Genomic DNA, 21,784 nt, shown 5'->3' with positions numbered 1-21,784 from the left:
AAACACGAGTTGATCTTCCTGTTCCAAACAGGGTTACTGCTCATTCTACTCGGTCTGTGGGTGGTTCGACAAGGCACTTCTGCTGAACAATTGTGCAAGGCGGCCCGCGTGGTCTTCTGTCCACACCTTTCTCAGGTTCTACACCTTTGATACCTTTGCCTCTCAGGATGCTTCCTTTGGGCGTTGGATTCTCCTTTCTGCTCAGAAGCGTCCCCACAATTAGGGAAACTGCTATGGGACATACCCATGGTATCCCTGTGTATCCCCCTATGGACCCTGAAGAAGAAATAGTGTTAGCAAAGGTAAAGCTACCATAACTCTTAATTTTCACTGAAATTTGCCAGTTCCTCGTTTAGGTTTAATTATGGTTCCTTTTATTATGCAACATTATTAAAATCTTTTGTTTTCTGATATTATCATTACTCATGCTATGTCTTTGTATTTAAACAAACTCTAGAGGCGCAGCTTCGCTCATAAACCATGTAGAAACAAATCTGGAGGAGACGGAATGAGTTTGTTTAGTGCCCTAGAGGAACTATCTATTAGATTATCTATCTAGTGTGGATATGTTGACATTATGCCACTGGATGTTGGCATATTAGCTGTTGACGTCTTGAATGTCGACATTACGGTGTGAACATAATGAATGTCAGCATCCTGACTGGAACCATGGTTCTGCAGCTAGTAGAGGCAGCCATTTTGTGTGTTGTACCAGTTTACATGAGGTAAGAAAGCAGCAGCTCATGGTGGTTTGAATAGGAGGTTCCCTTGGCGATGTCACTGGTACAAGTGCATTGATGAGTCTGCTCATCATGTTGATAATATTCACTTTATTTTTAATGTAGGAGGGCTGACATATTTCACTTTCCTTTTTTTCTGCAGGCAATAGAAAAGAAACGCAAACAAGATGAGAGGAAAGATGAGAGGAAAAAGGAGGAGTCAGAAGCTGCAATATTGCTGCAGGACAGAAATGCGGATGGGTGAGTACCCGCAGGCTGGCTGGGGAGTCTGGAGCTCAGATTGTGCTTCCTTTTGAAATAGAATATTGTAGCTGAATCCTGGTCCCAAAAGGCTGCTTACCGGAGGTCTGGCATACAGCAGTTTACAGTCTGTGTTTCCAAAACAATATATTTTTCTTTCCGCAGTGCCCAGCGTGAGATGTGTGAAGGGGCCTTCTAAAAGGCGGTAAAGTCTGGACCTGCTTCGCCCATTATCGAGGTGCGTACCAGGTCCAGACACTGCCCGCATGTATTAAAAAAACTTTTGCCAAAGAGAGTGTTAACTCGCCTCTCCTGCAATTCACACTCTCATTTCTTCGGAGCTTGCAGTGAGTCTGCAAATGACCCGGTCAGAGACTCCCAGCGGCATCCACTAGGAGACACTGGAGGCCAAAGACAGTGGGATATAGACGGTGCTAAAGTGGGAGCTGGCACTTTACATTTTAAGAAGTGTGGCTAGCTCCTCCCCCTCTATACCCCCCTACAAGCTCAGTCTTCGTTCGTGCCCGAGGGGAGCTGGATGTGTACGTACAATCCTCCTCAGGGTTTTTTATTAGTTAGACCGCTACTGCGCTGAGGTAAAGAAGTTTTCAATGAGGAACAGACGGGCAGCAGCTGAACTGCCTGTCTGCAACGATGGAGCTGCTGGGGGGACCCGCTCGCGAGTGCACGCACTTCGCCTGGGGTCCCCAACTGCTGAGACCACCGTCTCCATAACAAGGGGGTTCCACATGCCGCTGCTTGCAGCACGCATAGCAGCCCCCATCAGTCAGGCCGCCGCCGGCAGCACGTGAGTATGCCCTAGCTCCCCAAATAGCAGGGAAGCCAGGTTAACTTCTAAATAGGCGGCACATGCAGCATCAGGCTGCTCCAATTAGCAGGTCAGCCAAGAGACACACTCCGCTGCGGCTCATCAGATTGAGCACAGCTCTATAAAAAATTAAATGTCAGCGCGCTTAGAGTTAAAGATAAGCGCCATAGCGGGGGGCGGAGCTTAGCTCCAGAGTCCTACTCCTTCCTCCCAGCGACCCCAGCGCTTCCATGGAAGTGTGCTGGCGGCTATTACACGTGAAGGCATTCTCTACTGTATAAGAAAAATGCTGCTGCAAAGAAACTGATAGCCTAACCTGAACTGTGAGTAATCAGTGGGGTTTAGGTTGGTCAGGAGAGCATTAAGGCAGTTTATTACTACTTTAGTATAAGTGGTTACTTCCTTCTATGCCTAGCGTTTTCTGACACTGCTAGGAGCGCTATTAGGGCAAGTGTGGCTCTCTCCTGCCTCTCTGTGTCCCAGTTTCTTCTTTGACCTTTTTCACTACACTATACTGTGGTTTGTGTGGGGTCTGTATGTATCATGAGGCTCTAAGGCGTCTCTACGACTATTTACCTGCAAATATTGTGCATATTACTTTACACCAGGACAATCATTTAACTCCTTATTGTGTAAAGGTGTTGGCATTGTGGGCACAACACATAAAGTAGGTCAGTGTAGACATAAAATAAATTTTATTCATGAATACAGGGTGATGCATGGAATATAAATGCATACAGTAAAAACGTGCTGTAGATTCAAAATGGATGAGAATTCACAGAATCAGTTGTTAAATACTGGATGAGGCAGAAAAACGGTATCTGCCGTGGACATTAGACATATGCAATAGGTGAATTATATATATATTGTGGATGAATAAAGGCATGAAACCTAAAACAAATGATAGGTCGGACAACACTACCTATCAAAAACTAAAAACTGATCCTTCACTACGCATTAGGAACAACTTCCAAAAACTCATCACAAGACATTTGGACAAAGGTGCAATAACTGTAGAAGAATATGGTTTCATCAACATTGTAGAACCAATCACTCCAACCATCTACGTACTGCCCAAAATTCACAAAAGCATTACGTCACCACCTGGAAGGCCCATCATCGCAGGGACTGGGAGCCTAACCTCTAACCTCTCCGCCTTCATAGACTCCCTGCTACAACCTCTCTTAGGAAACTGCAAGGGGTATCCTGGGAAGAAGAAATGATCCTGGTCACTGCAGTTGACCAGGATCCCTGTACACCATCATTGAACATGCCCAAGGAGAAGAAGCCAACTCTGAGTTCCTAAACGAAACAGAATATGACACAAACAAGAAAGCTTTCATAAAAGTCAATCCAATTCATTTTAGAAAACAACTTCTTCTTCGATGCTGAATATTATCTGTAGAAATGGGGTACAGCCATGGGAACCAGTTTCGCTCCCAGTTACGCGAATTTGTTCATGGCGTACTGGGAGCGAAACGAGATCTTCACAAAAGAATGTTTTAGTAACAATGTGATAACTTGGAATCGTTATATAGACGATATGCTCTTCATTTGGAGAGGAACAGAAGAAACTCTTAATGATTTCTGCAAACAGATTAACAACAGTAGCAACAATATAATATTGACATTTTATAAAAGCAAAAACGAAACACACTTTCTGGATTTGTCTGTACATCAAGGAGAATACGATACACACATAGACTTCCACAAGCCAACAGACACGTATAACTACATCCTGAAAAATAGTGAACACCACCAGAATTGGCTTAATGGTGTCCCCAAGGGACAGTTCACCAGGATCAGAAGAAATTGCAGCGAAAACAATGTGTGTCAACTCCAAATAGAAGAAATGAAGAAAGAGTTCTTAAAGAAGGGCTACAAAAAACTATATCTTGAAGACACTGCCACAACCATATTACAGACAGAAAGGTCCAATCTCCTGAAAACCAAACAACCCAGAAATATACAATCAAAAAAATCCAACCTCCAATGGTCATTCATTACGGGATATGATTCAGACCACAAATAAATAGAATCTATTATAAGAAAACATTGGCACCTTTTACAAGAAGATCCTGTCTTGAAGACCATAATTCCCACTAAACCCTAGTTCACCTATAGGAAAGCACCCAACCTAAAAAATCATCTCGTCAGAAGTGCATTGGAAGTAAAACCCCTAACCTAATCAGGACAAAAGGCTTTCATCGCTGTGGCATGTGCATAGCCTGTAGACAAATCAAAGACACAACCACCAAATACACAAATAGAGATGAATGGCTCTAAATTAAAAATTAGAGACTTTATTACCTGCAACTCCATCAACGTATTGTACCTGATTGTCTGTTCTTGCGAAAAAGGATACGTTGGAAGAACATCAAGACCTCTCAAAACTCTGTTAGGAGAACATCTCTGAAATATCAAGAAAGGGGTCACGACTCATAATCTGTCTGATCACTTTCGTACACACCATCAATGTTCAGCCAATCACATAAAATATTTCACAGGTCTCAAACAGATAAAACCGACCTGGCGAGATAGAAATGTTGAGAGAAACCTGGCACGTACAGAGATGAAAAGTATATTGTATCTACAAACCCTTGTACCAAAAGGCTTAAACGCAGATTTCTAAATAAAATGGTTTCTGTGATCATCCTGTATACCCCTATATCCCATCCCCACTTCATGTCACCTGATACATCCTCTTACTAATCTCACATTCTTTCCTTTCACGAGGCATCACATACCAAGAAAAGTCATCTACAAGTGGAAAACAGAACACCAATCAAGCTAACAATAACCTATATGGACACATTCTTCTATTCATACAAAATGTCAGTTTTCAAAAAGGAGACATTATACCACGGTGATATGGCCGCCTTAAAACCATCTGGAGGAGTTTTCAACAAAAAAAGAAAAGGAAAAAGGGAGATAAAGACATTGCTATCCTGGGCTGCACAGAAAGATGCCAGGATTCCTTAAAAAGAAGATCTAAAGTACTGATGACATCACTTCCGCCGTGGGGCAAGGAGGAAGCTTTAGCAAGTGCTCCTCATACCCAGAGACTGCTATAAAAGACCCCCAGCAATACAGGTATGCTACAGCCTTGAAGAAGAGACCCAGTATCTCGAAACCACTTCCAAGGACTCTGGACTTTTTCTACAGGATCTGATTTCCGTTTGGGTAAAGCATAAGGAGCCTTGCAGGGCAACCCGGGCACCCTGCAATTCAACACCCGCTGGCTCCCCATCACCCACCGGGTATGATATCCTGTACTTTTTTGCCTACTACCAAGTGTACAATTATAACCATTTATTTGTACATTGCACGATAGAGCTTATTTTAAACACAGGAGTCACATTTCCTGCTGCAGTCAGAACCCACCAGACCTGTCATTTGTTTTATGTTTCATGCCTTTATTCATCTACAATATATATAATTCACCTATTGCATATGTCTAATGTCCACGGCAGATAGTTTTTCTGCCTCATCCAGTATTTAACAACTGATTCTGTGAATTCTCATCCTTTTTGAATCTACAGCACATTTTTACTGTATGCATTTATATTCCATGCATCACCCTGTATTCATGAATAAATTTTATTTTATGTCTACACTGACCTATGTCATCTATATGGTCGACTCCGTCACAACATTTATGTTGAGGAGCGCCTAAATACATGGTATTACCTACCTTTAGACACACAATTCAGACTTTGGTTTTCACTAGGGAAAACCCATTACCATTCACTTCCCGCTTACCCTCAACAGGAGCGCCCGGTTTCACCAACACACCACAAAATCACAACACATAAAGTGCCTAGCACACTGTGCTGGCTGACCTATGATCAAATCCCATTACATTGGCATTGCTGAGTCGCAACGCTGGGGTTCGATAGCCCACTACGGCTCTAGCTGTGTGGGGTTTGTGTGTCTCCCTGTAAAAAAAGATTGCATCCTGAACAATAGACGTCAGGGAGGTCAGATTCGCCGTCTTGGATGGCGCAGGTTACAATTTACAAAGCAAATAAGCTTTGGGCAATTGGCTGACGGGATAAGAAATAGGCTTCTGTTAGGGAACTTTTTCCGTCAGCATAAAATAAAATGACGTTTTGCCTTATCGCCTACAGGAGGTGATTTTGGCGTGTAAATAGCTGTGGCTTATGCAATGGTTTCTCTATGCTGAGCTGGAGGCTTCTCGGAAATAGAGGGGCTTCCAGGTCAGGGGCTCTAGAAGAATGGGGGCCTTGGAATCGCAAAACCATGGCTCTTTCCCGTACCACTAATCAGTGTCAGATGGCATAGATTTATTTTCTGCATTTCGCTTGGTATTGCAGACACGTGAGGAGGACACTAGTCCTGCTCCACAGTATTTCTTTCTAAAGAAATAAAAGACAAGCTATTGCATTTCCAGTTTCAATAAAGCTGGATTATGTTCTGTTGTCAGCTTGGGAACATCCAGATAAACAAATTTCAGATATCCCGGCGGTTATTATCTTTTTTCTCTTTTTCATGCATAGCAGTTAATCTTGTGAGTATCCCACTACAGTATATGCATCGGTTTGGCGGCTGTTTAAGAAGTCGAGATATGTCTTTTAAATACATTGGACTACATCTACTCAACAATTAAAAGTCCACTATTAAGCCTAGTGAATGATGGGCTTTCCTCTCACCAGGGGGACCCCAGAGTGGGCGCGAGTCTTCAGGACTTCAGAGTAGTATGGACGGAATCTTGTACGGACGTTTGGGTCCAGGAATCTCATCTCTCGGGGATACAAGCTTGACTTTTTAGTCTCCTCCTCTACCTTGGTTTTTTTACACAGGTTTGCCAGTTTCCAACGACAGGAGTATCGTTTTACAGCAAACTGTACACTAGCTTCTATCCACGAGAGTGGTGTTCCAGGTTCCCAGACATCAGACCGGACAGAGTCCCTGATTCAGAGCTGGTCGCTCTGAAAGAGCGCTCGCTCTGAATCAGGGCCGGTCTTTTTTATTTTTAGAACGGCCTCCTGGCCGCTCGCATAGCTGTGGGTGACCACCCACAGCTATAGCGAGCGGACATGATTATGGTCTTGTCATCGGGCTTGTGACGGGACCCTTGTGGTAGGGTCTCGTGGCCGCAAGCCCCAGAGAGATTTCGGCTCTAACAGAGCCGGAATCTCTCCACTGACATCACTTGTGATGTCAGTGGGGCCGGCCCCAAACGGTAGGCGTTCTCATGGGAACGCCTCCGTTTGGGCAGCCACCCCCCCGGCCCGCCCACCAAAGGGGGCGTGCTGTCACTCAATATCGACAGCACGCCCCCTTTGGTGCGAGACCCGGAGCGACTGATTGCCCGTTGCTATCCGGGTTTCACGCATGCGCACGACGGAGCCGGCTCTGTCGTGCGCATGCGCTCTGGGCCACCATCGACCCGGTTGCGAGCGCTCAGCGCTTGCGACCGGGTCAGAAGCAGGCCCAGAGTTTTTACTCCAGTCTTTTCGTGGTTCCGAAGCCTTACGGTGAGGTCAGGCCTACTCTTAACTTGTAAAATCTCAATCTGTTCCTAAGGATTTTCAAGTTCAGGATAGAGTTCCTTCAGTCGAGGATTGCGGGACTAGAGGACGGCGATTCACGATCTCTATGGATATCAAGGATGACTTCTTCACATCCCTATCTGGCCGCCTCACCAGGCATTTCTGAGATTCGTATTTCCAGTCTCATTGCTTACCTTTCGGAATATCAGTCCTCAGGTTATTCACAAAGCTCATGGCTGTGATGACGACTCTCCTTCGGAAACGGGATCACTATTATCCCTTACCTGGGCGATCTTCGGCTGAAGGCCCATTCCAGGGACCAATTACTGCAGCACGTCACAGTGACTTACAGCCGTCTCATCCGTCATGGGTGAATTCTGAATTTTCCCAAGTCTCCTCTGCAACTGACGCAGAGACTACAGTTTCTGGGTATGCTCATGGACACCTTATGTCAGAAAGTGTTCCTTCATCAAGCAACTTCCATTCAGGAAATGGTTAGGACGGGCCTTCGACATCGTCTAGTATTGGTGCATGTTTGCATTCGACTCCTGGGGAAGATGTTCAAGACATTAGAGGCCTTTTCCAAACAAAAGATTTCTCTCCAGGATTTTTCAGCTAGTCCTTATCTCTGTGAACAGGATCCTATCTTTTCCTTCACCAACGGGTAAAGTTAAGTACCAGAACTCGGATACCCGAGATTCAGAGTGTGGGATTGGGACTCTTTTCACCACAGACGCGAGTCTGAGAGAGTGTGACGCGAGGATTCAGGAACAACACTTCCACGGCCGCTGGTTATCACAGGAAGAGAGTCTGCTGATAAACATATTGGAATTGTGGGCAGTGTTCTATGCTAGTCAGACAGCCGATCATCTGTGGCGGAGCAGAGCAATCAGGGTCCAGTCGGACACTGCCACGATAGTGGTGTACAATAACAAACGGCAGCTTCAGACGTCGGGCAGCTTTAACAGAAGTAAGCCGGTTTCTAACCTGGGCGGAAAAGTTTGCAATGGCAATCTCCGCAATCTTCATTCCAGGTGTAGCAAATTGGGAAGCAGAATACCTCAGCAGACAGGACGTGCATACAGAGGAATGAGCACTGCACCCGCAGGTTTTTCATCAATGGTGGGATCTTCCCCAAGTAGACCTCATGGCATCCAGACAAAATCAGCAACTGCCTTTCTACTGCTCTAGGGCGGCAGACCCGGAGGTAGTGGCAATGGACGCATTGTCAACACTGTGGCAGTTCAAATTTGTTTATCTGTTTCCTCCGTTTCCTCTTCTCCCTCGGATTCTACATCATAAGGGAGATGGCCAAGGTTCTATTGGTAGCTCCGGTTTGGCCCTGCACAGCTTTGTATTTCATCCTTCAACTTCTGCTGATCGACGATCCGTGGCCTCTACTTCTGAGAGATGATCTCTTACTACAGGGTCCTTTAGTCTATCCAGATTTTAAGCGGCTAAGTTTGAAGGCATGGCTGTTAAAATGGCTATTTTGAAACGTAAAAAGATCCCATCCAGGGTCATCCCTACTATGCTTGGAGCTAGGAATTCCGGAAGGTACTTCTAAACATTACCACCATAATTGGAAGACTTGTGTTGTGGGCGTGAACGTAGAGGGGCTCCTACAGATTTCAACCTAGCCAGATTTCTACTTTTTCTGCAAGCAGGTTTCTCAGCCGGTCTGCGGTTGGGTTTGCTGAAAGTTCAGATTTCAGCTCTGTTTTTCTTCCAGAAGAAGTTGGTCTTGCATACCGGAGGTACAGACTTTTCTACAGGGTGTGATTCGATTACAAGCACCCTTTGTTCCTCCTACGGCTTTATGGGATTTGAATCTCGTACTTTCTTTCTTACAGTCTCCTCTGTTCTGCAGTCAGTGGAGTTAAAATACCTTTCTGCTCACACTGGCCTCAGCCAGGAGAGTGTCGGAACTAGGAGCTCTATTTTGTCGTCCTCAACACTCACCTTCATCAGGATCCTTGGATTTTGTTAGGGCTCTTCATATTTATGTGGAAAGGACTGCAGCTATATGTAAAACAAACTCTCTCTATTTGTTTTGTATGATGTTGCTCGTCCGGGTTGGCCAGCATCAAAACAGTCACTGACCAACTCGATTTGTCTGTCCATCAGACAGGCGTATATGGCTTCATCTAGGGAGCCTCCGATTTCTATTTCAGCGCATTCCACTCTCTCTGTGGGTTCCACATGGGCGGCTGCTCGCAGGGTTTTCAGGGAGTTACTTTGCCGAGCGGCTATTTGGTCTGGCCGGCATTCCTTTATTCTTTTTCATAGATTTGACATGTTTGCGGCCTCTGCGACGCAGTATGGCCGGTCTGTTTTGCAGGGTTCTCTGCGCTTTCCCGCCCGTAATGGGAGCTCTGGGATGCTCTGGAGCTCTGGGTCTTTGGCCTCCAGTGTCCCCTAGTGGATGAAGGAGAAAACAGGATTTTGGTACTTACCGATAAATCCCTTTCTCCGATTCCATAGGGAACACTGACGCCCACCCTGTGCTGTTCCTTCCTGCCAGGGTTATGGTCATGTTTTGTTTTAACTGTTGGAGAACTGTTTGATGTCTCTGGTTGTGTTACTGTTTTTCAACTTTTTCATTTGTTCTGTGTACTTGCTTCACCTCCTCCTCTTCCGTTTGTCTTTTTCTCAGCTCCCCACTGGCACAGTTTCCTAAGAGTGGGCTTGTAGGGGGTATAGATGGTGAGGAGCCAGTCACACTTCTTAATATGTAAAGTGCCAGCTCCCACTTAGCACCGTCTGTACCCCACTGTCTTTTGGCCTCCAGTGTCCCCTATGGAATCTGAGAAAGGGATTTATCGGTAAGTACCAAAATTCGTTTTTTTTTTGTATGCACAATCCCTGGCTGTTGGAACAGACGGCCAGGGACAGAGCTGTGTGGGGCGGCAATGACATCTGCAGCTGTCGAAATCGATAGCTGCAGTTGTTGGAACAGTAAGTGCCACTGACCATTCATACATTGCATCCCCACTTCGGCTCCCTATGTAGGGATTGCTGTGCCGATAATGACAGGGGTGCATAGTGCCCCTGTCAGTCATAACTTCCCTGCATTACTACATGCAGTGACGCTGTAACTGCAGCACATAACAGGCGCAGTTACCGATTTTACCCCTAACGCCCCTGCATACATATACCCCTGAGGACCTTATTCAGAGATGGACGCAATAACAATGTTTACGCAGTTATAAATCTGCACATGTACCAAGCTTCATTACCGATGTTTATTCAAAGTGATTGACGGGCAGGGTCCGTTTGTGGACGGCTACAGGGAGGTGGTGACTGTCCAACACAGGTGTGTCGCAGCTATTTTCTGGGCACGTCTCTGCCTGCGACTTCGATCCTGTAAGCGGTCAAAATGGCTCCAGCATCTCTATGCACGTCCATGGGGTTACTCAAAAGGCCAATTATCGACTGATCTGCGATACAGCTGCATCTTTCTACGCTGTAGCTTGGATTTGCGAAGCCGCCAGTGGGCTCGTCAATATAAATCCAAGCGGCTGTGGCGTGTTTTTACACAGCAGCTGCATATGGAATTGCAGCCGTGACGGCGTCCATCTTTGAATAGCGCCTGAGGCTGGGGGGAGCACAGCTTGCATAATCATTTTCATCCAGGGCTAATGGCTTTTTGTGGGTATATTTGATTTATACACTTGTAATATGTGATATGTTTCTTATATGATATGGTTAATTTTTGCTTAAATTCCCAAATATAGTAACACCGTGAACTAGAATATGTTCTCCATGTCCCAAAATAGACTTTCATCAATAATAATAATCGAAGAGACCAAACTATTGGTTCACTGCTTATATTTCAAATGAATAATGAGCTGGACTCATCGACTGCTGGCCTAGGATCATGTTGGGCCAAACCATATTTATTAATGTTTCTACTTTTATGCAATTTTTATTTATGAGCCAATATTTGCATCATCGGGGTCTAATTCACTTGTTTGCCATTTTCATTCATTACAGATTAATTATCGCCTCGCGGTTCTACCCTACACCGCTGCTTCTTACTTTACTAGAATTTATTGCTCCATCGAGACCTTTTGTGGTGTACTGCCAGTATAAGGAGGTAGGTGCATTTCATGTATTACACCTAGGGAAGGTAGTTGAAATCCCAGCTGTCAAGATGTTTGCATTCAGAATCCCGGCACCAGTCAGAATCTGGGGCCAGCACCAAGACGGTAATTATTGGGAATAGGGGAAGGGTTAGATTTAGGCACTGGGGGGGGGGAGGTTAGGCTTGAGAGTTAGATGCTTACCAACAAGTTTCAGTGTCGTAACCCTGTTAGGATGCCGGTATCTGGATTCTGACCGCCGTTATCCCGTACCCACCTGGTGCCCATCTGCCAGCTTGGTCTTGTGCTTGTGTCTTTACAGACTGACTAATGTGCTAATTTTTTGCTTTACAGCATCAGAGTTTACACAATATTGTTTTATAAAGACAAAACTTAACTAATGTACATACTATGAGCAGCTTTTTATCTTGAGTGAATTTTTTCAATATTTAATCTAAAATATAATATTAAAGACAGAAACTACATTTGCAGAACTGACTGTTTTGCTTTACTAATTTTTTTTTTTGGGTGTGTTTGAATAGAGTCACAGGAGATCAAGTGAGGAAGGTTATACCAATGAATGCATTAGAATGTTGGCAACATGGAATGTTTCATCGCATACAGGACTAGCTGCACTAATTATAATTGTACAGTATACAAAACTGTATTTTCTTTGTGTCAACTGTATCAAAAAAAAAAAAATACCCCCAAAAAGTCTAAATTAGAAACATTGGACTAACTATAGCAGTCACTTATCGGAAACGTAGGAAAGGAGGAACACACTGTATGAGGTCACTGAAAGGGGGTACAGTTGGAAAGCAGGAGTACAGGGAAAGAGGTCACTGTGCACAGGTGGAGCAGGAACACAGTTAAATGAGTGTGGGTACAGGGAGAGCAGGAACACAGGGCATGAGGTCATTGTGAGCGAGTAGAGGAGAAGCAGAAACACGGGGCATGGTGTCACTGTGCGGGTAAAAGGGGAGTAGGAAAGTAAGAACACAGTGCATGGGGTCACTGAACGGGTACCAGGAGGAGTAGAAAAGCAGGAACAGGTGGCATGGGGTCACTGTGAGCATGTACAGGAGTAGGAAATCCGAACAGGGAATGAGGTCACTGAATGGGTACCAAGAGGAGTAGGAAAGCAGGAACACAGGGCACGGGGTCACTATGAGCAGGTACAGGAGGAGTAAGAAAGAAGGAATACAGGGTATGGAGTCACTGTGAATGGGTACCAGGAGGAGTAGAGAAGCAGGAACACAGGACATGGGGTCACTGTGAGAGGGTAGAGGAATAGTAGGAACACAGGGCATGGAGTCACTGTGAGAGGGTAGAGGAAGAGTAGGAACACAGGGCATGGGGTCACTGTGAGAGGGTAGAGGAAGAGTAGGAACACAGGCCATGGGGTCACTGTGAGCATGTACCAGGGGGAGTGGGAACACAGTGCATGAGGTCACTGTGAGAGGGTAGAGGAATAGTAGGAACACAGGGCATGGGGTCACTGTGAGAGGGTAGAGGAAGAGTAGGAACACAGGGCATGAGGACACTGTGAGAGGGTAGAGGAAGAGTAGGAACACAGGGCATGGGGTCACTGTGAGCGGGTACCCATGGGAGTAGGAACACAGAGCATGAGGTCACTGTGAGAGGGTAGAGGAATAGTAGGAACACAGGGCATGGGGTCACTGTGAGAGGGTAGAGGAAGAGTAGGAACACAGGGCATGAGGACACTGTGAGAGGGTAGAGGAAGAGTAGGAACACAGGGCATGGGGTCACTGTGAGCGGGTACCCATGGGAGTAGGAACACAGAGCATGAGGTCACTGTGAGAGGGTAGAGGAATAGTAGGAACACAGGGCATGGGGTCACTGTGAGAGGGTAGAGGAAGAGTAGGAACACAGGGCATGAGGACACTGTGAGAGGGTAGAGGAAGAGTAGGAACACAGGGCATGGGGTCACTGTGAGCGGGTACCCATGGGAGTAGGAACACAGAGCATGAGGTCACTGTGAGCAGGTACAGGGAGCAGGAACACAGGGCATGGGGTCACTGCGAGCGGGTACCCATGGGAGTAGGAACACAGAGCATGAGGTCACTGTGAGCAGGTACAGGGAGCAGGAACACAGGGCATGGGGTCACTAAGAGGGTACAGGTGGTGTAGGAAAGCAGGAACTCAGGGTATGGAGTCAATATGTACAAGGGGAGTAGGAATGCGGGGCATGGGGTCACTGTGAGCAGATACAGGGGAAGAAGGAAAGCAGGAACACACAGCATTGTAAGCTGGTATAAGGAGCAGGAACTCAGTGCATGAGGTCATTGTGAGGACTAGTACAGGGGGAGCAGGAACACAGAGCATGGGATCACTGAGTGGTTACAGGGGGAGTAGGAAAGCATGGGGTCACTGTGAATGGGTACCAGGAGGAGTAGGAAAGCAGGAACACTGGGCATGGGGTCTCTGTAAGCAGGTACAAGAGGGGGAGGAAAGTGGAAACGGCATGGGGTCACTGTGAATGAGTACCAGGGGGAGTAGAAAATTAGGAACACAGGGCATGGAGTCACTGTGAGCTGGTACCAGGAAGAGTAGGAACACAGAGTATGAGGTCACTGTACGTGTATAAGGGGAAAGGAAAGTAGGAATGCGGGGCATGGGGTCACTGTACGTGTACAAGGGGAGTAGGAAAGTAGGAATGCGGGGCATGGGGTCACTGTACGTGTACAAGGGGAGTAGGAAAGTAGGAATGCGGGGCATGAGGTCACTGTATGTGTACAAGGAAAGTAGGAATGTGGGGCATGGGGTCACTACGTGTACAAGGGGAGTAGAAATGCGGGGCATGGGGTCACTGTACGTGTACAAGGGGAATAGGAATACGGGGCATGGGGTCACTGTACGTGTACAAGGGGAGTAGGAATGTAGGGCATGGGGTCACTGTGAGCAGATACAGGGGAAGTAGGAAAGCAGGAACACAGGGTATTGTAAGCTGGTATAAGGAGCAGGAGAAGAAGAAAACAATCCTGTAGTCCTCTTAGAGGATTCCAACTACCACTAAAAGATTGTTTTCTTCTTTGGATTTCATTTGAATATTGCTAATCCATATATCTAATTTTATCAATTTACCATATTTTTGCTACTCTTGCAAACTTTGTGAGTTCACATTTTTTTTTTCTTCTTTTCCCCTCTCCTCCCCTTGTTGTCTTTACGTTTAAGGACAGAGGACCTCATTCAGAGCCGCTCGCAAAATACGAGCGCTCGCTCTGAATTAGGGTGGCCGCTTTTCTTTTGAAAGTTGGCCTCCTGCCCGCTCGCTAAGTTGTAGGTTACCACCCACAGCTTTAGCGAGTGACTAGGTGATGGTCGCGACCATCGGGGCTTGCGACGAGACCCTTGCGGTAGGGTCTCGTCTACCGCAAGCCCCAGCCAGGTTCCTGCTCAGAGCAGGAAGCACCCTACTGCCATCACTGGTGATGTCAGTAGGGCCGTCTACAAACGGCAGGCGTTCCTTCCGGAACGCCTCCGTTTGTCCGGCCACCCACCCACCACGCCTACAAAACGGGGCGAGCTGTCGATCAACATCGACACCCGCCTCTTTTGTAGCGAGCCCCGGAGTGAGAGAATTTCTCTCTCGCTCTGGGGCTTGCACACGCGCCGTGCGCGCGGTGCCCCACCATCGACCCGCTTGAAAGCGCATAGGCGCTTGCGAGCGGGTCTGAATGAGGTTCAGAGTGTTTTCCTTACCTGGAATATTTTAAGTTTATCTTTCATATTATTAGGTTAAGGCATTATTGTTCTAGACATTTATTGTTTATTTCCTTGGTACATTTTCGTCAAGTAAAATTTATTGTGTTTTTACCACCTCATTCATAAGCACCATTAATACACATACTTACTGACTAGTTCTTGAGGCACAATTTGCATACTTTTAACTTATCTAGACTACCTGAGGACAACAGGGTTTCTCCATCTGCAATTTTTGCTGCCGGATTAACATCCATATAAAAGTGAACGTAAGACATCTTTATCCAATTCCAACTTTTTGTCTACTTTAAAATTTAGCATAAACACAGCTGAGCGAACAACAAAATGGCCTCTCGCTCCACACACAACTCTTCCTTCATAGGTCACATATAAGACCAATGTAATCTAACAATTTATGTGATGAACCAGCATTAGAACCAATGTGAACCGTACAATTGGCATTAAGCACTGTTACTGGATGAGTGCTTTTGTGCCAGAAACATGGTCTTTTTTTTTGGCAGCTGTCATTGTTTAATGCCTTAGGAAACCCCCATCTCTTGGGGCACGGAGTTACCTCACGTTTGAAATGTATTTAGTTTGATGGCAGATGTTATAAAATAGGGTTATACTCTCACTGTAGTCTCTTTTAATAGTCACAGGTAAATTGAGCAATAACTATTGGGGCCTTAAAAAAAAGGCTGGGATATGTGAATGCTCCCATGTGGGCTTATACGCTTCGTCATTCCTGCAGTTATAACATTTTATTGTTTCTGTTTATTATTTCTTAATATTTTTTACAACCTTTAAGTTTGAGATTCTCAGTTTATGATGATCCATCTGTCCTTAGATGAATATTTAATTCTTGTATACAGCCATATAAACAAAAGCAGACGTCTCAGCATGTTTTCGGTACAAGTTAACACTCGCAGCTAAAAATATTTTTTACAAAAATGACATAGGGCGAGCGGGTTTTCACTGAATTTAGGAACCAAAGAAAATGATCAACCTAGATCTATGCAACAGCCAGAAAGTAAGGGTAATTTAGGAGAGAGAGATCTATGTACTAAGCCATGGATGGAGATAAAGTACCAACAAATCAGCTCCTAACTGTCATTTTTTTCATACACAGCCTGTAACATGGCAGTTAGGAAATGATTGGATGGAACTTTCTCTCTCCACTTTATCTCTGTCCAAGGCTTAGTACAGCTACCCCAGAATGTCCATAAAGAGCAAAGTTATACAATGCAGACAGACAAAGGGTGAGGATATTAATATATATTGTGGGTACTATCGACAAGATCGGGTTAGGGATGCTATCTCCAGGGGACAAATGGCAGCACCTTGCATGCAGCAGCCAATTAGTAGAACACCAGTCCTGGGCCTTGGTGCAAGTATCCGCAGCTAGTTTTATTTGAGACCACAAAACATTAAAATAAATCCTAGCCTGTCCGGCTCTAAAATACAATTCCCTCTCTCAAGATGGAAGTGGAGATGTTGCCCATAGCAACCAATCAGATTCTACTTAACATTTATCTTGCAACCTCTTGAAGATAATAGCTAGAATCTCTTTGGTTGCTATGGGAAACATCTCCACTTCTAAATACCCAAACTTTAGTAAAATTTACCTCCTAGTGTCCAACTCACCATTAGCAGCACTTTACAATCACAAGCAATGGTCTCTCTTTCTCTCTCTGCAGGCCTCAACCTGCTCCCCTGACAGTGATATACTAGAGAAACTGACCCACCTTTCATCAGCCTCTCACAGATGGTCTGGCAATCAAGGTTGCTAATTAGCTTGCTGTCTACCAGACAGAAGCTATGAACATGGGGAATATATATCTTCCTTCGATAACTTTCCCAGTGATTGTCACAGTACATCCATCATATACCTGAAATATTAGATACTAATAATTGGACCTTGCATATGCCAGGTCACCTCAGCCTTCCCCCTCCCCACTATACATAACAGCTATACATTGCACAGCGTTCCTCCACTCCTGGTGTGTCCAGTCGCTTCGGTGGGAGCCATTCGGTAGATTGTGCGTCTGTTTCTAGTGCGCATATCGGAAATGGGACTGATCACCGCTGATTATTATATAGGTAGTGTATATATGTATACAGTCTCTATAGGACACTCTTGCATTAATATGTTATTTTGTACACAAAATTATTAATTGACCACATCCGTTTACAAAGAGTCTCCTCAATATTTTGAAGTGTCATTAATCAAAGCGCATTGTTGAAAGCGTTCTCCTCGGCTCGGACTGTCCTCATTCATAGATTGTATTTTCTTTCCCAGCCTTTACTGGACTGTTACACAAAACTTCGAGAAAAAGGCGGCGTCATTAATCTCAAGCTTTCTGAAACCTGGCTGAGGAATTACCAGGTAACTTTATGGTTTCTGTTTCTTCACATTAATCACTATCTCGCAAGTGAAACGCGATTGACTGTATGATACATGAAATCCAGAGGTCCAAATCTTCTTCCACAAAACTAATACATAACCTCCATTGTAAGGTAAATTGGAACCGATTTAAATGGGATTATTTTTCAACTGTTGTACTGTTTGAAGGGGTTCCAGGCAACGGATCTACATTAAAAAAAAGTTGATAATATCTAGATCAGTGGTGTCAAACTCGGGCCCTTCAGCTTTCGTGGGATTACATATCCCAGCATGCCCTGCCACAGTTTTAGCATGCCCTAATAGCAAAACTTTGGCACTGCATGCTGGGATGTGTAGTTCCATTGCAGCTGGAGGGCCCGAGTTTGACACCACTGATCTAGATAGACACCACACGGTAGACGGTCAAAAGGTCGACAAGGACAAAAGGTTGGCACATGCATGGTGGATAGACAGGTACAAAAGGTTGATAGGGTCAAGATGTTAACACTAAAATGGTCAACACAATTGTTTACAAAAATGGATGCCACATTGTTTTTTTGGTTGGTTAGGCACTAGGAGGGACGGTTAGGGTTAGGCACTGGGCGGGACGGTTAGGCACCAGGAAGAGGGTTAGGGTTAAGCACTAGGGGGGAAGGGTAGGGTTAGGCACTAGGGGGGGAAGGGTAGGGTTAGGCACTAGGAGTGACGGTTGGGCACCAAGGGGACGGTTAGGGTTAGGCATTAAGGGGACGATTAGGGTTAAGCTTTAGGGGGAACGGTTAGTGTTAGGCAGTAGGAGGAACAGTTAGGGTTAGGCACCAGGAGGGAGGGTTAGGGTAACCTATTCATTAGGACAGCACTAAGGCATGAGTAGGGCATGACTCTGTGATATCGTTCGTGCTGAGTGAGTTAATAGACTGCATTCTAATTAATTTTTCAGACCACAAAATAATTGCCTCGACTGGGTGTAGGCAGAAGTACATCGTAAAGCTTCCACTGACGCGTTTTACCTCTAGAATTATTTTAACATGCATATTGTTTGGAAGTTCAGAAAGATAGAGGACTTCTGATACCATTATAATTATATATTATTTGTAAATCCACGGCACTGTACATACGGGGTGAACAGAGATCTCATTTAACGGTATAAAAATGTTTATCTTTTAACAAGTAGACTGCAAGATGTTCTGAATTATTTTGATACACAGATGTAAGAAGTGGATATTGTCTGTTCTTGTTGCACATCAGGTTTACGTGCCTTTCTATTCTGTCTGCTCTGATAAATTTCAGGTCTTGCCCGACAGAAGTCACCCGAAACTTGTGATGAGCAGCGGAGGAGGGTACATACTTCATGGTATTACTGTAGCCAGAGACACTGTAAAGTCCAACAGCAGCTGCCCAGCAAGCACTGAAGAGCCAGCGTCAAAAAAAATAAAATTAACAGAACTTGAAAGTTAATTTTTTTATGTCAGATGAACAAATTTCATTTGATAGCTTTCTCCGCTTAACCAGAACCAGAATTTGTTTATTGTTTTTATTTTATTTTTTTTGTACATTTTGCATCTTTAGTTACTTGTACAGTAGTATTTGTATATGTACTAAGATTATATTCAAAGAACCTGTAATTCTAATATACATGTTTAATCATGTATGAAATAAAATTAAATTACCCCCCGTAGGCTTTTTATCAGTACATTCCTTACAGCCGTTAACTATGTGAACACAGTGTGAAAATTGTATTCCCTACTTTCCCCGGAGGAATGCATCTAAAGAGCGCTGATGCCTGAAACTGTCACGGTACACCGTCTCCTTGTCCGCACCCCAGCTCTTATGATCCACCGTCCTGGAAGAGTCTAGGTATAAATAGGTCTGTGCTTTTTGTCTCCTTTGTTCTGGGCTATGATGTACAGTAAAGCTGATTCTCTGTAATACAGTTTGTGTGCAAGGCAAAGAGCACTATGCCAGAGCGACAAAGGAGACAACTCTTCCTGATGATATAGACACATGAGTGAAAAGCATACAAAACAAAAGCTGTGTATTTAGTAAAAACTGCAGGTGGATATGTTCAAATAAAACTACCAAATATATCTAAAAAATGTACAACACTTTAACATGTTCCTGATAGGACTTTGTGCTCTACACAAATTTCTTGAGCATATTAAGAAATTATTTACCTTTTTCACTCTCGGTTCAGTTGTTCATTTAATTGTATATTGAGTTCTAAATCATTATTTTTAGACATTTGTGTTTATTATACAGGGAGTTCGGGAAGTCCCTCCGCAGTGACTGTGTGCTAAGTGTGTGACAAACAGTGGCGGCTCCAGAGCAGTCCAAAATTCCTATATGGGAGCCACACCAACTGCCACCCCAAACGTTGCCAGCCAGGACTTACTGGCAGTTGGTGTTGATCCCTTTTATTTGAATTTTGGACTGTCACACACTTAGTACGCAGTCACTGCGGAGGGACTTTCTGAACTCCCTGTAGAAAAAAGTTGCATAGGTGAGTATACATTTGTCACATTTATATCAGCTGGGTGAATCCTCAGAAGTTCTGTATGGATCGTTGAAGGTTCCATGACGAGTCTGTTCCTGAAATGTAATAACTTTTTTTTTTGTGTTACCTAAACAGTCACTGTATTGTGTTTGGAGATAATAAAAAAAAAACACTCATCCAGTTTTCATGGCTTCAGCCAGAATGCAGATTGGCAATAAGTACAGTGTTTTTGTTGCGCATACATACAGTGACGACATTTTGTGTAGCATGAATTATTATTTTCAGAAGGAAGCAATGTAATTTATGTACTTGGATGTTTTATTTTTTTTAATGTTAATTCATTGAAGAGGACAATCAGGTGTGAAATAAAACAGATTGACTTAATACGTTGATTAGGATTTTAGTGCTGCTTTGTAACTATAATTATGTTTTTATAGTCTGAGGTTTTTAACATCCCACAGGGACACTTTTCACTGTGTCTTATCACTTCACAATACAATCGTCCATTATACTGTTCTCTGGTTTTAATACACAAAAAAAAAATTCTATACTGTCGCTAAAACAAATAAGGTAATAAAAATCAACAACAGTTACAGATGTTTACTTACACATCTTTGCTGCAGTCGCACTAAAAGCCCCTCTCTGCGCACCAAGTCCCGTGAGAATCTGCTGGCTTTTTTTTTTTTTTTTTTTTTTTCCAAAAAGGCATCTTAAGCTGGGTACACACTAGACAAATCTATGCCCGGCGCTAGCAGAGTCTCACAGGACCTGACTCAACGTGAGGGGCTTTTTGGCGCAACTGCAACAAAGTTGTGTAAGGACTCAACTGTAGATTGATGAGCATGAAGTAGTTATAAATTGCGACTCTTTTTCGTCAACAAAAAAAAGACACCCGACGCTAGCAGAGTTGGACGGAACCTGACGGCTCACTCACGCCATACAAGCCGCTCTGCATGGCCTATTGAGGCTAGATGTATCTGTACATACACATCTGTACATGACCTAGATTAGAGCAGTGGTTCTCAAACTTGGTCCTCAGGACATCACACAGGTTATGAGAACCTTTAGATTATTGGTTCCATGCTCCATTCCTCAAGTTCACCCAACAGCTCATGGTTTTGGAATTTCTTTAATCATGCACAGGTTAGTTGATCTATGTTCCTGTGTCATTAATTATCCCACCGATAAATCCTGTAAACATGACTTGTTTGGGGTTACTTGAGCACTGGAGTTGAGAATCACTGTAGTAGATTGTCTCCAAAATGGTCTTCTACTTTCATATCCGTGTTTTCCTGAATATTAATACGATCTCAGAGAATGAAAGGAGAAAAATAGAGGAGCGTGTTTTAGTGTAGCAAGTTCATGAATAACTCAGTAGCCATTGTGAATATGTAGCATACACTTGATGTCCTGCAGCTGCTGCTTATTTCTTTATGACAAGAGAAGGAATTACAACAGTTACTGTAAGTTTGTTTACAGAAATAAAACTTTATTGCAAACCCATTATTTTTAAAGGACAGTTTTATTGATTATAACACCAGGAAGCCAATGATTATAAAATAAACAATTTGTTACTTGTGCCTCTATTCACACCAATCAGCAGGAACTGGTCTGTGACAATCATGTGAGACTGCAACCTACTACTGTACACTGAAGTGCCAACAGTCATGGAATAGCAGTATATAAAGGTAATGGAGTGTGGCGTTACTGTACTGTGACGTCTTGGAAATGCCCAGCTCGTTTTCTGACAGCTCGTGAGTCAGTTTGAACACCG

The 21,784-nt window shown here is 44.3% G+C and overlaps 1 protein-coding gene across 1 annotated transcript in view; it reads left to right on the top strand.

Moving 5' to 3' along the window:
* The window catches only part of TRMT6 (tRNA methyltransferase 6 non-catalytic subunit), an 87,024-nt gene extending 66,659 nt beyond the window's left edge, over positions 1-20,365 (top strand). The window contains exons 8-11 of the mRNA XM_088478035.1: positions 883-980; positions 11,322-11,424; positions 17,433-17,519; positions 18,807-20,365. Coding sequence (XP_088334161.1) covers positions 883-980; positions 11,322-11,424; positions 17,433-17,519; positions 18,807-18,974 — 456 coding nt within the window. The 3' untranslated portion in view covers positions 18,975-20,365. The remainder of the gene's footprint in view (positions 1-882; positions 981-11,321; positions 11,425-17,432; positions 17,520-18,806) is intronic.
* The last annotated feature ends 1,419 nt before the right edge of the window (positions 20,366-21,784 follow it).

Source organism: Taudactylus pleione, unplaced genomic scaffold (genome assembly GCF_031769625.1).
Source record: "Taudactylus pleione unplaced genomic scaffold, aTauple2 ptg000206l, whole genome shotgun sequence".
Lineage (NCBI taxonomy): Eukaryota > Metazoa > Chordata > Amphibia > Anura > Myobatrachidae > Taudactylus > Taudactylus pleione.
The sequence above is the reverse complement of the archived record's forward strand: the minus strand, read 5'-3'. Positions and strand labels throughout refer to the sequence as shown.